We start from the raw sequence: 14,297 nt of genomic DNA, 5'->3' as shown, positions 1-14,297 counted from the left end.
CTCATGCATGTAAGTAAACTCCCCTCCCATGCTTCCAAAGCTGCAGATGCTCAGCTTTTGTCAACGTTTCTTGCAGTATCAAGGCCAAAAGTTCCACCGCGCTAATGAAGCAGAACTTCAAATGTACTGTACATGTGCACATTTCCTGAGATGAAAAACAACATGTACAATTCTGCTTTCAAAATGTATTTTTTTTTCTCAAATGTTTCATAAAACAACATAAGTAAGGCACACGAGTTTTCCAACAATGACAGTAAAGGAACATATGCACAGGTAGAGTTGATGAGGGCCGTTCAGCAATCCATCTGTGTGATGGATTGCTGAACGGCCCTTTAGGGCAGAAGAGCTCAGTGGGTCCTTGGGCCAGAGCCTCTGTTTGAAGTGACAGTTAACATTTCTTGTTAGAAAGTTAATCAAACAACCATAAAGAAACAAAATGGCCATAAAATATATAAAACAACTACAAAGAGACAAAAACAACTACAAAGAAGCATACAACTTCTGGATGTGCTCCTTTGTAGGAGAGGTGGGGGGTATTTTACATGTCTGTGCCCAGGGGCCCATTGTCTCATAATCCATCCATGGATGAACAACAGCGTTTGAATGGTGTTTGTTAGAACACAGGTTGACAATGATAACCACATGATGGCCTCTTTAAAAGGCAATTTAATTCAATTTTAGGCTTAATATTTCCCATGGGTTAGCTTGTGAGAAACAAAAGTCTGACCACGGCTCATAGTTTAAAGTGCCAATTAAACCATGGAGATGGTGAGAGATGGTGATGATTTAAAACTCCAGAGACCTCCAGATATAAAAGTGACAAAAATAACAGATAGCGAACCCAAAATACAACACTACAAAAGCCATTTGTGATGCTTCTCCAAACATTTTCTTTCTCCTTGCCTGTGATTTTTGGGGCTTGGTGGCTGCACTTGCATTACAGTACCTGTAGTGAATGGGCTCAATTATTGCTCATATTTTCTTAAACAAGTGCCTTGTGAAGCAGACAGACGGCTATTACAGCTACTTTGGAATATAAAATGAGATGAGATGCTTTAAACTGGCTGCACCTCCAAAAAAGGCTGGAGTTAAAATGACACAAAATGAACTTTAGCAAAAATAATTACAAAAGCCAATATGCTTTCTTATGTAAACGCAATTTTCCTCCATAAATAATTTGTCTTTTACTGAACACTTTATTCCATTTTGAAAGCTTAAAGACCTTAGAAAAATATCCCTTTGGCATTTTTTTTGTTACCATATAACCATTGACTATGAAAAATAAGTGGCTAGCCATGCGTATGCCTTTTATCAAATCCTTTGAAAAGTATCAAAAGCCACTATATATATAAATATAAATATATACAAAACAGTCAATCCATCAAAGAGGGTATGAATGCAAGTTTTTGACTTCCATTTCTATAGAACTGAGATACATTTCTAGGGATATTCTCTTACAAGTCAAATTCAAATATGTATCACACCTCAGGCACTGAGACAGAATATTAGAAATGCATGGGATGCACTCTGAATGGGATTCGATGACAAAGGAACAAAGATATGAGAGGTGGAAGCAAAGTGCGACAATAATTGTATGTATTCTCTTCTACTGATTTAGCAAATGAAAAAAAAAGGAAAAACAAAAGAGGCCAGAATTAATCAAAAAGAAGAAAATACAGATTCTGATTCTTGTCACCTCCCCTGGGTTGTTTGAAAATGTACAAAAGGAGTGAAACACAGTGAGAAAACAGGAGGCAGTAATATAGCAAGGAATTGGCATTCATAGAGAACCAAAAAAAAAAAAAAAAAAAAAAAAGATGCAATAAAAACGTGCTGCTGGTGTGTCTTTGCAGACCCCAGTTCCAGTGGGGCCCTTTGAGAGAAACTGTGGATTTTTGCTCAGAGCTACAGTAAAAATCTGTGTGGGTAAATCTATACAACTCAACAACAATGGCCACTTCCTTATTTGATCAAATTCAATAACTTTTGGTCATGGTCTTTGGCTTTCACGTAGTCTCTTCGCTTCAGTCCCCCCCACCCCCCTCCATCACCTCTAGCCCTCTACCAGGGGCCCTTGACAGGTGGGCCCTTGGGGCTGTAATCTACTTGATGGCTCATACAGTCCCCAGGATTACACCTGCCATCATTTCCCTTTGTACCAGGCTGTCCAGGAGGTCCTGGGATCCCAGGAACGCCCTGCTGGCCAACAGGACCTGGAGGTCCCATCTTACCATATCCAGGAGGCCCTGGGACACCTGGAAGAATAAATGAAATAGAGGGAATGTACTAAGCGTGCCACTATTCTTCACCACGAAGAGGCTAAATCAAAGATGATTTTGTGTTGGATGAGAAGAACTCCACTAAAACTAAATAAATTTTGTTAATACACATGGTGAAATATGCCAAAAGTTTGACATTTGACAAACATTAAAATCCTATTTTGATCATTTGATGCGAGCATGGTTGAAAGAAAGAAACTGCTCAATGTAAAATGCAAATGTTAATTTGCTAAATTAGGAAATGCTATCCAAACTTTGTGCTGATTAAAGGGATCTCAGATGTTGATTTTGTTGATTACTAGTCTGGTAATTTAAAATAAGACAGTTTAAGAAAGATGAAGAATTACTTTCATCATGCAGGCAATTAACTAATCAACAACAAAAAAAACTTTTTTAATAATTAGCATCATTTATGTGATATAATATTAGCCAATATTCCCAACTAAGGGTATAGCATCAGGTGCAGCTTGTATGCATGTTGAAAACATTGTGGATAACACACAGGTGGTTGTTGCAGATGTAAAGTGGAGAGGATTGACTGTGACTGAAATTACAGCTCAAATGTCTGAATGTTTAAAAACTGAAAATTGCTGAACACAATGCAATTCGCTAAAGGCTGTGCCTTATCACTGATGATGTGCTGAAACCAAATGGCTGCCACTGTACGTACTACCTACTGATTCAGTGGACCAGTGGGGTACATTACCTGGTGCTCCTGGAGGTCCTACATCTCCCATTTCTCCGACACCCTTCTCTCCTTTTTCTCCATGTGGTCCTCGTGGTCCTACAGAAAAAGAGTCACACATCTTAATCACATGACAGTCAAACAGTTTGCACTAAGTTAAGAATGACACATAAGTCATTGTCGTGCTATTATGAGTGAAAGGTTCACCTGGGGGTCCTTGGGATCCTGGTCGGCCTTGTCTGCCAATCTGTCCTGGGAGGCCAGGTGCACCCGGCAACCCAGGATTACCTGGAGCACCGTCTTTCCCTGGGGGCCCAGGTCGACCTGGGGATGCCACCATCTCTACCGGCATCTGCATGCGTGACATGTAGTAGGCCATTCTCTCTGGGGAGGGGAAACATGGAATAACAAACAATAATTGAAGCTGTGGTGTCCCAGAGGAAAACTGAAAGAACTCTTTGAAAGAGAGATACGCATCTGAAGATAAAAACATTGCTCTAGTGTTTAAATTGTGGCATTACGCACAGTAAACATTTACACAACAGCTCCAGCTCATGTTCTCACCATCAAAGATCTTGATGACCTGCTGGCGGATGAAGTTTTTGATATCATCATAATTGACTACAGCCTGTGAAAGGACAGAGAAGAAAAGAGGAAAACAAAACGGCAAACATTAATCAGGGTAGATAATTAGAAAATGCATTATTTACAAGAGCAGATGGAGCCAGCGAGCACCTCTGGCCACTACACTGATTGAGCTGATTAAAAGTTAAAAATAAAATAAAAATCAGTCTTCTGTGCTGGAAGTGTAACAAAACTGGATCTCACATCATTTCCTGGGGACCCTGGAGGTCCAGGAAGTCCGGGGGGCCCTGCTGAGCCCGGGCTTCCCCTCTCCCCTCTGGGTCCGACTGGGCCAATCATGGGTTGTGCATCCTTGGACTGATAAGCCCCACCGCCAGGAGGCCCAGGTCTGCCTCGCTCCCCTGGAGGACCCCTCTGTCCTGGAGCCCCTGGCTCACCCTGGGAGACAACCACACACAAGGTAATGGCAGTGGATAAAAGAGAATCAGTGATGTTACTTCTACTACTGTACAACTTCTTGGATATCCATTTATCACATTGTCCATATGTGTCCAGTTGCATTAATTTCTAGAATTAAGACACTTCTTACTATTAAAACTCACGATCATGCACTTGCTTTGCAGGAATGATGTGTCTTTGATGATCTCACATTCAAGAAACAGTACAACATTTTGGGAAATAAGCGTATTTGACCTGAGATACTGAAGCCAGGAGATGGTTAACTTAGCAATGGCTAATTTTGAAATGCATAAGTAAGTTATTAAGTTATTAAGCCTATTTTATAGGAGAAGCAAACCCTTCAAAACAGCTTTTGGTCACATCTATATCACAGACAGAGCCCCACCATTCAGGTTAGTGTAAATACACTCAAAAAAAACAGCGCCGCTACATTAGCGACAGTGATTTATTGAGGACAAAGCAGCCCATAATGGACGTCTAATGTTTACACGTCACCGACAGACAAGCGGCTCTTGGAATAGAGAGGAGGGAGAAGAATAGAGGAGTCCGTTCTTGTCTTTCTCCTCTGCTCTCCTCTTCTGTGCAGCTAAAACCCTGACAATGCCGTCCTGTCAGCGTGACAAATAGCCTCATCTAGCATCTCCCCTCATGCTTAATAGCATTATCCCAGAGGCAGAAGAATAACTTTATCACTGTATCCACCTACAGTCCTGTAAGCCTGTGTCTAAGGAGAGATCCAACAGCCTCTGTAGCCACGGAGGGCTAACGGGAGGCTGACTGCCAGTTTGGAGAGGGGTGAAGTGAAGTGAGGAGGATAGAGGGTGTCGGTGGGAGGGTCGGGGGGTTAGTGAACTGATGACTGTGTTGAGTTCGGATGCTGAGTGGGCAGAAATGGAGGGAGCGAGTGTGTTCAGCACCACGGTGTGCCGACCTCAGACTCCCTTAGCTAAAAACGAGAGAAAAAGGGGGCATCTTGAGGCACTCAGATGGTCTGTAGAGGTAATGGTTGGTTGATGCTCGGCTTGTCGGCGCACACACAGACACACACATATAACGTACCGTACAACGTTGAGTCAGCTCTTACCTTTTGACCTGGCTGCCCGCCGTCCCCTGGTAAGCCTGCCGTTCCCTGTCATAACAAAGAAAGAAATATCCATCAGGGGATGAAATACACACATCGCCACATCGATCTCTTCCATTAGCCTTTAATGGGTACAAACACCACACCCAGACATTACTCACATCTTTACCAGGCGCGCCATCACTGCCTGGCTCTCCCTAAAAGACAAAGTCAAAGCAGGAGGAAAAAAAGGTTAAGTGAGATGTATTGGCGTACTAGCAGCTTGGATGATATTCAATTAAATTTAAGTTGTTTTCAGGGGACAATTTTGGAAGCAGACACATTTTGAGAGGTACTAACCATGGCCCCTGGGTGCCCAGGTGGTCCTGGCGCTCCTACCATCCCTGGGAGACCCCTCTCACCAACCTGACCCTTATCTCCCTTTATACCCTGGAAAGTGAGGGATAAAAGATATAGAATTTAGATCCTCTTCTATTGTTTGCACTTGGCAGCAGGACAGAATTTTAAATATGTTGTGTTTCACACACACACCAATGATATACAGCACATCATTTTGATACTCATATATTTATAATATATATTATGTGTGGTCCCTCGCACTCACAGCTGCTGACACAACCCATTTTCCTCTTAGGATAGTTAAAGATTCAATTCATCTAATTCAATCATCCAGGTCTTGTTTTACAGCATTTCTCTTACCACTCCTGATGGACCAGGAGGTCCTGGAGGTCCAGCTGGACCTGTAGAACCCTGATGGGGAAAGTAAACACACACGTGATTTAAGTGTGACACAGTTGTAAATGAAGTTATCATCAAATCAGAAATGTGCTGCCTAAGGTTAAAAGGGCAGTGAACTTACAACGTGGCCTGGGGGTCCAGGTCGTCCCAGAGCTCCGGGGGTACCGGGATCACCCTGGAAAGGTCACATATTGGCCTTTAGAGATCTCCAGGGTTACACTGACTGTGATATACAGTATATACAGTATATATAGTATATATAGTATATAGTTATCAGTTTCAGTATTATCAGGTTGTTTTTAAATGTTTATCTAAATTGATGAGGAAAGAAAATTACAGAAGACAAATATACTCACCTCATGTCCCGGTCTGCCTGGTGGTCCAGGTGGACCTGTGGGTCCAGCATCACCCTGAAAGGATGAGAAAGTAATGAAAAGGCAATAAAGGGAGCATGAATGGTATGCTTTACTCTACTAGTGGAGACCCAAATCAACGAGGCAGCACAGTAATAAAACCCGGACTTGTGTGTGATGACAGTTTTCATTATCATCTTGATATAACAGCTTGGCTTAATGAACAAGCAACAGTAAGTAGACAAACAGGCAGACATAGTGTGATGGTAAAGCAATGAGATGTTGGCTAACCTTCTGTCCAGGGAAGCCAACATGGCCAGTTTTCCCTTTGAATCCCTGAGGAGACACATCAAAGAGCATGAGATTGGTACAGTATCAAAATTCACAAAGTTGAGGCTGCCAAAGAACAGGCAGACGTGTCTTTGAAATCCTGAACACCTGCTCTTGGGTAGAACACAAACTGAGATACAGAGCGCAAGAGAGAGAAATAAAAAGGAAATGGAGGGATGGAAAGAGGCAGCTACTCCTTTCTTCACTGTGTGTGTGTGAATATCGCCATCTCTGCCATGTCTACATACAAGACAGAGAGTCAGAAAGATTTTTGAAGTAGACAAGAAGCTTAGAAGTTTTCATATAGGGTCACATCACCAGAGACGTTAACGAGACTCAGTAATGATTGCACATTCTGTGCCAACACAGGTGAGGTGAGTGAAATATCATCAGCTATAGGGATACTGTTGGTGAAACTATACAAAGGTCAAGAACACACACGTGAAAGGCACCATATCAAGAGCTTTAGATAGGCTTTCAGTGATAAAGGTTTAGTCATGCAATCTGAATTGCATACTAGTTTTGATGTTTGTGAATCTGAAGGTGAGCCATGGCAATGGCAATGCCTGCAAGACTGTATCTACCAAAATAAGCTACTAAAAATGATGAGGGCACTCCTGATGTGAATGCTCGGATGAACACAACATCTACATTTATAAACATCTACATTTATCAGGATTCCATGTTGTAACAGGGGTTTACACCCTTGCTCTGGCTTTGAGTTAAATGCTAACATATCTTAGTTTTTAATAAGCACTAAAGAAACAACAGTTGGCCACAAATCAGATTTGGTCAGATAATGAAAATTTTAACTGATAATGTTGCTAGATGGAAAGTTAAGTGATCAGTCAGAATTCATCCTGAAGGGAATATCAATGAATCCAATTTTTTTTGGCAGTCCAGCGAGTAGTTGTTGAGACAGATTTTTGGGCCAATCCATCGAGGAATTTACAGTATTCTCTTAAACTCACTAGAGGAAGAGTTGAGGGGAATCACCAAAGTGATTAAGATTCATTGTCTAAGGTCTGAGGATATCTATACCAAATGTCATGACCATCCATCCAACAGCCGTTGAGACCTTTTCACTAAATACCAAAAACCTCAATGATGGCGCCAGAGGAAATGTCAGGGGATCATCACAGTAATCGGGATTAATCCTCTGGAGAGTACGAATGTCTGTACATAATTTAACAGCAATTAGTCCAATAACAATTGTTGAGATATTTCAGTCTGGACCAAAGTGGGTCACTGACTGACATAAGAGCCATGAAGCTAGCAGGGCTAAAGAGTGTGGCTAATCAGTTTTGGGGCTTGTGTACACATAATCAGTACATATGACTGAATCAGTACATATGACTGAAGAAACAGAGTAGACTTCTGAAAAAATAAATTATTATAAATTATTTGGTCATTTTATGCAGCTGTGTGACTGTGAAGATCTACTGTAATGCATGCTCACAGTAGATACTAAATCAACCAAGATGAAAGGAGATTAATAATTATTCATAGAAACATGCATTTTTTTGTACATTGTTTAAGAGCTAATTTGAATACCATTTGGCCTTCAGTACAGTTTATTTCTCATGCCTAATTCATGTTATTTTCTGCCCTGGACGGATAGAGAGTCAAACTGGGTCATGTTGATGTTAGAGGTAATACTCACTGGAATTCCTCTTAGTCCTGCAGGGCCTGGAGGGCCTGGTTCTCCCTGAAAACAAAAAATAGCCAGTGTCAAAGTTCAACTATTACATGCATGTCTTTTACTATACTGTGAATAGCTTTACTACATTGTGTGTTTGGATATTCTGCTATACATATGATGCATGTGCACGACTTACCCGCAGTCCTGGTTTACCATCTTTCCCATCAATTCCCTCAATGCCAGGGGGGCCCTTTCAATGCAAAAACAGAGCACAGGTGAGGACAATTAACAGAATACAGTTTAAACATATGATGAAATAGGTCAAATGTGGATAATATAATAACAAAATACATGTACCATCAACCCTGGGGAGCCTGGTGAGCCTGGGGGTCCAGTTGGTCCCTGAGGCCCTTGAGCACCATCATTGCCCTTTGAAAGTAGAAATTTTCATTATAATAAATTATTATTTATATTATTATTATTCTAATTATTTTTGGATGCAAAGAAAATCAGAAACAGCTAAAGGTGTGTTTTGTACTCACTTTTTCACCTTTCAGCCCAGGGAGCCCTTCCCTTCCAGTTTTGCCAGGAGGACCAGTTGGACCCTAAAAATACATACACAGTGATATACAAAGTCCACGCTCACATTCCAAAAGTGCAATTTGCAACAGAGAAGCTAAAGCTTTTACATACGGGTGGTCCTGGGAAGCCTGGTTGTCCTTGGAAACCCTTGAAATAAAAGGAGGAACATATAACTATACTATTGCTTCTAATAGTCACACTTTTCTATTATGTGTATATACAACGTGTTACATGTACCTGTTCCCCTTTGGGACCAGCAGCCCCTGCAGGTCCTGTGTCTCCTTTGATGCCCTACAGACACAGATTGGCTCAAATTAGGAAGCAGTTATTAAACTTTAAAATGATAAATGAAGAAGCCAGACTCTAAATATTGGCGAACAGAATTTACGACACACTGACCGGTGAGCCAGCCTGTCCTTGATACCCAGGGTTACCAGGAGGACCCTGCAGAAAGGAAGGAAATGTTAGCCAGTAATGTATAACACAAGCTACAGATTCACTGTGTATTACTTAACAGTGTTGGTGCAGTGGCTTACTGATTCTCCTTTCTGACCACTGCTTCCTGGACTCCCACGCTCACCCTTCAGTCCCTGGCAAATAAAACAGGCAACCAATCAATGTAACAATCTATTCATCCATTAAAGCTGTAAGTTTGTTGTCAATCTCATAGTTATAATGAGGCGTCAAGAGTAACCTACAGGCAGTCCAGGCGGTCCCATGGTTCCTGGGTAGCCTGGTGTCCCCGGAGGGCCCTGAGGTAAAGATCATACAATCAATCAAACAAGGAAAGCAATTATTTTTCTTCGTCTTATAAATTCAAGGAAATTGACTGGCAGATAGTTACCTGCTCGCCCTTCAATCCTGAGAGGCCGGGCAACCCTCGCTCACCCTGCTGACCCTGAGAATGGTGGGAGTGAGCAATGATTAGAAAATGAAGGACAGGCCGTGATATGTATGACAGGAAGAGAGCCCCCGTCCCACACCCCCACGGTAGAAAAGAACCAAGGACAAGGCAAGTCAATATGAAAGAAACGAAACAGCTAACTGGCTCAGACCATCTCCCTTGGGGAATGCCTAGATTTGATTTTGTCCCTTTGCTCTACACCTCTGTGAGGCTTCAGGATGGTGATTTAGCTTTACAATGGTGATATCCACAGGCTGAACACCGCCTTCTCAGTCCAATTTGTTTTCATTTTGAAAAAGGATACTGATTTCCGAATGGCGCTCCCCTTCCTCCCTTATCCCGCTGTAGATTCAGGTGCACATCTTAACAAAACTGCAGACATGATTAAGTAATTTATCTCTTTAAGACCCAGCTCCTTCATCAAACAACCAAAAAAAAAAGAAAAGAAAAACAAGCAGTGTATTGGTGTTACTAAGCAACAAAAAACTGCCTTTACTTATGCGATGCATACAGTTGCCACAGAATGGTCTCATGATGTACTGAAAACCCATATTTCAGTCTGTTAATTTGATGTAAATATTAATGTGCACGTGCGAGTCTGATCTGTCGCCTAGCAACACCAGCTGCAAGCGGAAGACAGATGAGTGCTGGGTGAATAGAAAGGAGAGAAGTTTTGAAAAATGAGAAAATAAAAGCATGTCAGAGGAAACTGAAGTTACACTCATGATTATTATTACTTTGAAATGGTGGGAGCTGCTGGAAACAAGCGAATGTGAATTGTTCCTTTATAATCAATAAATGAAACTAGAAATAATATCACAGTGAGATCTGAGATTTAGTAGAATTATTGCTTTTATAAGAGTGATTACTGAAGGCTGTAATTTAGAGACGCTAATTACTAATTGGTCATACTGAGGAGAAACTAATTAAGCAGCTGATCATTGTGTGTAGCTTCACAATGCTGAATATGAGTAATATATTCAGCAGCAGGGTCACACTTCTCCCCCTCCCTCTCACAAACAGTACAAACAGACACACCGCTGCACCCAGCAGAAGCTAACACCTGCTATAAAGTGCTACTAGTCTGCAAATGGATTCCATGCAGCGCTCGCACGGCTCTCGTCCATTTAGCATCTCTATTCTCCTAAAACAATAAATCTGTGTGAGAAGGGAGAGAGGGGGAGGGCTCTGTCTGCACAGCAGTCCCGCTCTCCATCACTTGGACAAGGGAGTAATTGAACAACTGGAGAAAGAGACAACCAAATCATTTCCTCATCTGAAATAACTTTCATTAAAGAGCCATGCAGAGAGGAAAGGAGGATGGAGGGATGGCAAGGAAGGAATAATCAAGGGCTGCTTGATTTAAAAATGAGATGATCCGTATTTGAGTCACAAAGCCAAAAAGCACAGACAATATAAATACATTAAATGCAGAGGTGGAAAGTAACCAAGTACATTTACTTAGCTTGAGTGTTTCCATTTTATGCAGCTTTATACTGCCACTAGTTTTCAGGGTATTACAATTTACTTTTATTACATTATATTTATTTGACAGCCATAGTTACCACTTCCAGATTAAGAATTAACATAAGATGCAACGCCTTGTTAAAAATTAAACCAGTGGGCCCCAACCTTTTTGGCTTGTGACCTCTTATAAAAAGAAATGTTTAATTGGGGCCTCTTGTCACATTTCAGATGTACAGAAGCTGTTTGTGGTTACTCTCTAAAATCTACCTCTGAGATTGCTCCATTTAAATAAAACTTTGAAGTCTAAAGAGGTCAAATTATACAATGTTTTATAGAAAAGCAAAATTACAGAAAGGTCTAGCTAAAGTAGCTAAAGTGAATACAAATTAGTGGAGTAGAGCTTTGGTTTTTTTCTTCTCTCCTGACAAATTAATCATCTTATGACCCCTCAGATTTATCTTCTGACCCTTCGCTGGACTGAAGTGCCTCACTGTGTCAAAGTAGTTCAAAGTAGCTCCACTATGACCAGCTACAACAGTAAAATGCTACTTAGACACTGATGCATCTGTAACAGCAATCAAATAATGTCACCTACAATAATATATTACCTACATGGGGAGATTTTTTGGCAGAAACAGTGCTTGTACTTTGAAAATACATTTTTTTCACTAATGTATTAATGCAGTAGCAGCTCTTCCATTACCTTTTATAATAGAAGAAGAGAAGGAAAAAAAGTGAAAATGAAGTTGAGTGTGAATGAAACTTACAGGTAAACCAGATGGGCCCTGAGGACCTGGGAAACCAGGAGGTCCCTGTGGACAGAAAACAGTGAAAGGAACACTTAAAAACACCTGAGACAAGATAAACAAACATTAAAAAAAATCAGTTTAGCCCTCTAGTTAAAACAGGTTTCAACTTGTTCAAAATAAGTGAACACTGCACTAAGCATGGCAAGAACGCTTGTACGTGTTGGTGTCGATCAGTATTGAAAAGACGAGTGTGCTGGGCCACTTTGTGTGACCTTTTAACTGAGACCAGCAGGGGGCTCTGTGAACTCAGGGAAATGCATGCTCCTCTCAAGTCAATTCATATGGTGCTATCCTAAAATCTTCAAATAATCAAATCCTTTACTTCACAGAATTAACGCCCAACTAATGTAAGGCCGTGACTAGGATGCACTTTATACTGTAGAGCTCAAACATTTTTCATTGGTAATAGTTTTCAAGGTCCACACAGTAGATGAGAATTTCAGGATAGGAGTCCACATTACAGCTTTCCAGTAATATATCTCTCCAATTAAACTGTGGCAAAATATTCTCTCTGTTGTAAATAAGCTCCATGGAAGTTAAAGTTTAGCTGTCTGGGAGAACTTGAAGTTTAGATAAAGCCTTGCCATGTTTCCTGGTATTCCAGCTTGGCCTCTCTCTCCTGGTGTACCCTGTAGTGAAGACAGAGAAAGACAGGTGATCCTGAAGTCTGCGTCGTAGTTGTTTTTTGGGTAAGCAGAATTGTCCAAAGGCAGACACACAGTCACACAGTCACACAGTCACACACACACACACACACACACACACACACACACACACACACACACACACACACACACACACACACACACACACACACACACACACACACACACACACACACACACTCACATAACAAATTAAAAGCATGTCCAGGAGAAAACACAAAAACACACTCACTGGCTCTCCTTTGATTCCTGGTAATCCAGGCATTCCTGGAGTTCCAGGTGCTCCTGTGCAGGATCGGTCACCCTATGAGGCAAAGAAATAAAGTAACGGGAAATGTGCATGCACTTCTCCATGATTGCGTATATGTACAGCATGTATGTGTCTGTGTCTACAGAATATGACACTGATCTCAGCTGACCACTGCCTCCGTCGCCTGCTCCCTCTGCAGTCTCTCCAAACACTGCAAACAGACAAGAGAATAAGTTATCAAAGTAATGCTTCACCGCTGGCACCATGTTAAGTCAGGCTGACTTCTCACATCAAGCCATGCAAACTCATAAACAATGCAAAATGAGGGATTGTCATTGTGCATTCATCAAAGCACAACAACAAACACAGTGACTGTACTATTAGTGACATTTCATATGATTCAGGAGCTGGAGAATCATATAGTGAAGCTGAAAATGTTTTGGACAAGAAGCTCCCAGTCCCTTCAAGTCTCACCCTGTCACAGCTGTCCTGGAGGTTTACCCCAGGCTTGCCCTGATCTCCTTTTTCACCCTTGGCACCAGCCAGGCCTGGCACCCCTGGCAACCCTTGGGAACAGCCCCCATCACAGTCTTCCTGTGATACAGAACACACACACGCACACACTGATAGAAACACATATAGATGGACAAACAAGCTGGCCAGTTTTCATCCCAAAGACTGGCAAAGTAAAAGCACAAAAAGCTACTGAACATAAACCTCTTGCCCCAAAATGCGTCATTTTACTGATGAACTTACATCAGCGTCTCCACCAGTAGAGTCTTGAGGCAGCTGTTGTGGTCCAGTGGGGTACTACAAAAGGGGGCAAGAAAATGAAAATTCAGTTAATATTAATTAAAGAACTTTATGATTATCATTCAGTTTCAGAGTCATTTCACTTTTGACAATAAGAATTGGATGTTTTGCAAAATCAACGTGTATGTGCTGTCTGTCTACACATACAGCACATACACACAAGCAAAAACACATACAGTGGATATGAAAAAAAAAAGGACAATTGCCACAATGGAGCTATATTATCTATTTATAGTATGTTCTGAAATAAAACCACTCACTCCATGCGCCCAATCACATTTACTGTGAAAGGCAGTCTGCTCCCTATCAAAGCAGTGGGACCCTTTCCACTGAGAGAGTCTGTCAATAGCACCTGGCCTGGTTTCAAAGTCATTACAAACCCATTTGACATTGTTCAAACTGGAGCCATTAGCTAGAAAGGCTATTTTATGCTGCCTGCTATTGGCTGTTATACGGGCTAGAGCAAGGCCTTGTGCATTAATAGACTTGCTCAGAAGAAGGTTCCCTATAATTATATGTCACCTTGCAATGTTCGCTTCTGCCACTCTCTAAACAGATCTGCAAACTGCTAACTTTGTAAGTTTTCAGAGCAAACGCTGTTTAAAAGACAAAGCGGGCTTTCAGGGTCATGAGAGCTACGTTGAGTGACAACACC

The 14,297-nt window shown here is 41.5% G+C and overlaps 1 protein-coding gene across 3 annotated transcripts in view; it reads right to left on the bottom strand.

Moving 5' to 3' along the window:
* Positions 1–173: 173 nt before the first annotated feature.
* col16a1 (collagen, type XVI, alpha 1) overlaps positions 174–14,297 on the bottom strand; it is a 61,307-nt gene continuing 47,183 nt past the window's right edge. For all 3 annotated transcript variants that reach the window (XM_041053127.1, XM_041053129.1, XM_041053128.1), the window contains 28 exons: positions 13,586–13,639; positions 13,304–13,423; positions 12,999–13,040; positions 12,812–12,883; positions 12,499–12,543; positions 11,873–11,917; positions 9,579–9,632; positions 9,433–9,486; positions 9,271–9,324; positions 9,134–9,178; positions 8,972–9,025; positions 8,846–8,881; positions 8,695–8,757; positions 8,510–8,581; positions 8,349–8,402; positions 8,174–8,218; positions 6,472–6,516; positions 6,184–6,237; positions 5,949–6,002; positions 5,789–5,839; positions 5,429–5,518; positions 5,251–5,286; positions 5,093–5,137; positions 3,793–3,987; positions 3,529–3,592; positions 3,172–3,348; positions 2,986–3,063; positions 174–2,255 (listed from right to left, as the gene is read on the bottom strand). In XM_041053127.1, the coding sequence (XP_040909061.1) occupies positions 2,062–2,255; positions 2,986–3,063; positions 3,172–3,348; positions 3,529–3,592; positions 3,793–3,987; positions 5,093–5,137; positions 5,251–5,286; positions 5,429–5,518; positions 5,789–5,839; positions 5,949–6,002; positions 6,184–6,237; positions 6,472–6,516; positions 8,174–8,218; positions 8,349–8,402; positions 8,510–8,581; positions 8,695–8,757; positions 8,846–8,881; positions 8,972–9,025; positions 9,134–9,178; positions 9,271–9,324; positions 9,433–9,486; positions 9,579–9,632; positions 11,873–11,917; positions 12,499–12,543; positions 12,812–12,883; positions 12,999–13,040; positions 13,304–13,423; positions 13,586–13,639 (1,992 nt within the window). In that variant the 3' untranslated portion in view covers positions 174–2,061. The remainder of the gene's footprint in view (positions 2,256–2,985; positions 3,064–3,171; positions 3,349–3,528; positions 3,593–3,792; positions 3,988–5,092; positions 5,138–5,250; positions 5,287–5,428; positions 5,519–5,788; positions 5,840–5,948; positions 6,003–6,183; positions 6,238–6,471; positions 6,517–8,173; positions 8,219–8,348; positions 8,403–8,509; positions 8,582–8,694; positions 8,758–8,845; positions 8,882–8,971; positions 9,026–9,133; positions 9,179–9,270; positions 9,325–9,432; positions 9,487–9,578; positions 9,633–11,872; positions 11,918–12,498; positions 12,544–12,811; positions 12,884–12,998; positions 13,041–13,303; positions 13,424–13,585; positions 13,640–14,297) is intronic.

This window comes from Toxotes jaculatrix, chromosome 13 (assembly GCF_017976425.1).
Source record: "Toxotes jaculatrix isolate fToxJac2 chromosome 13, fToxJac2.pri, whole genome shotgun sequence".
Classification (NCBI taxonomy): Eukaryota; Metazoa; Chordata; class Actinopteri; family Toxotidae; genus Toxotes; species Toxotes jaculatrix.
Note: the sequence above shows the minus strand (reverse complement) of the source record. Positions and strands in the feature narration are given on the sequence as shown.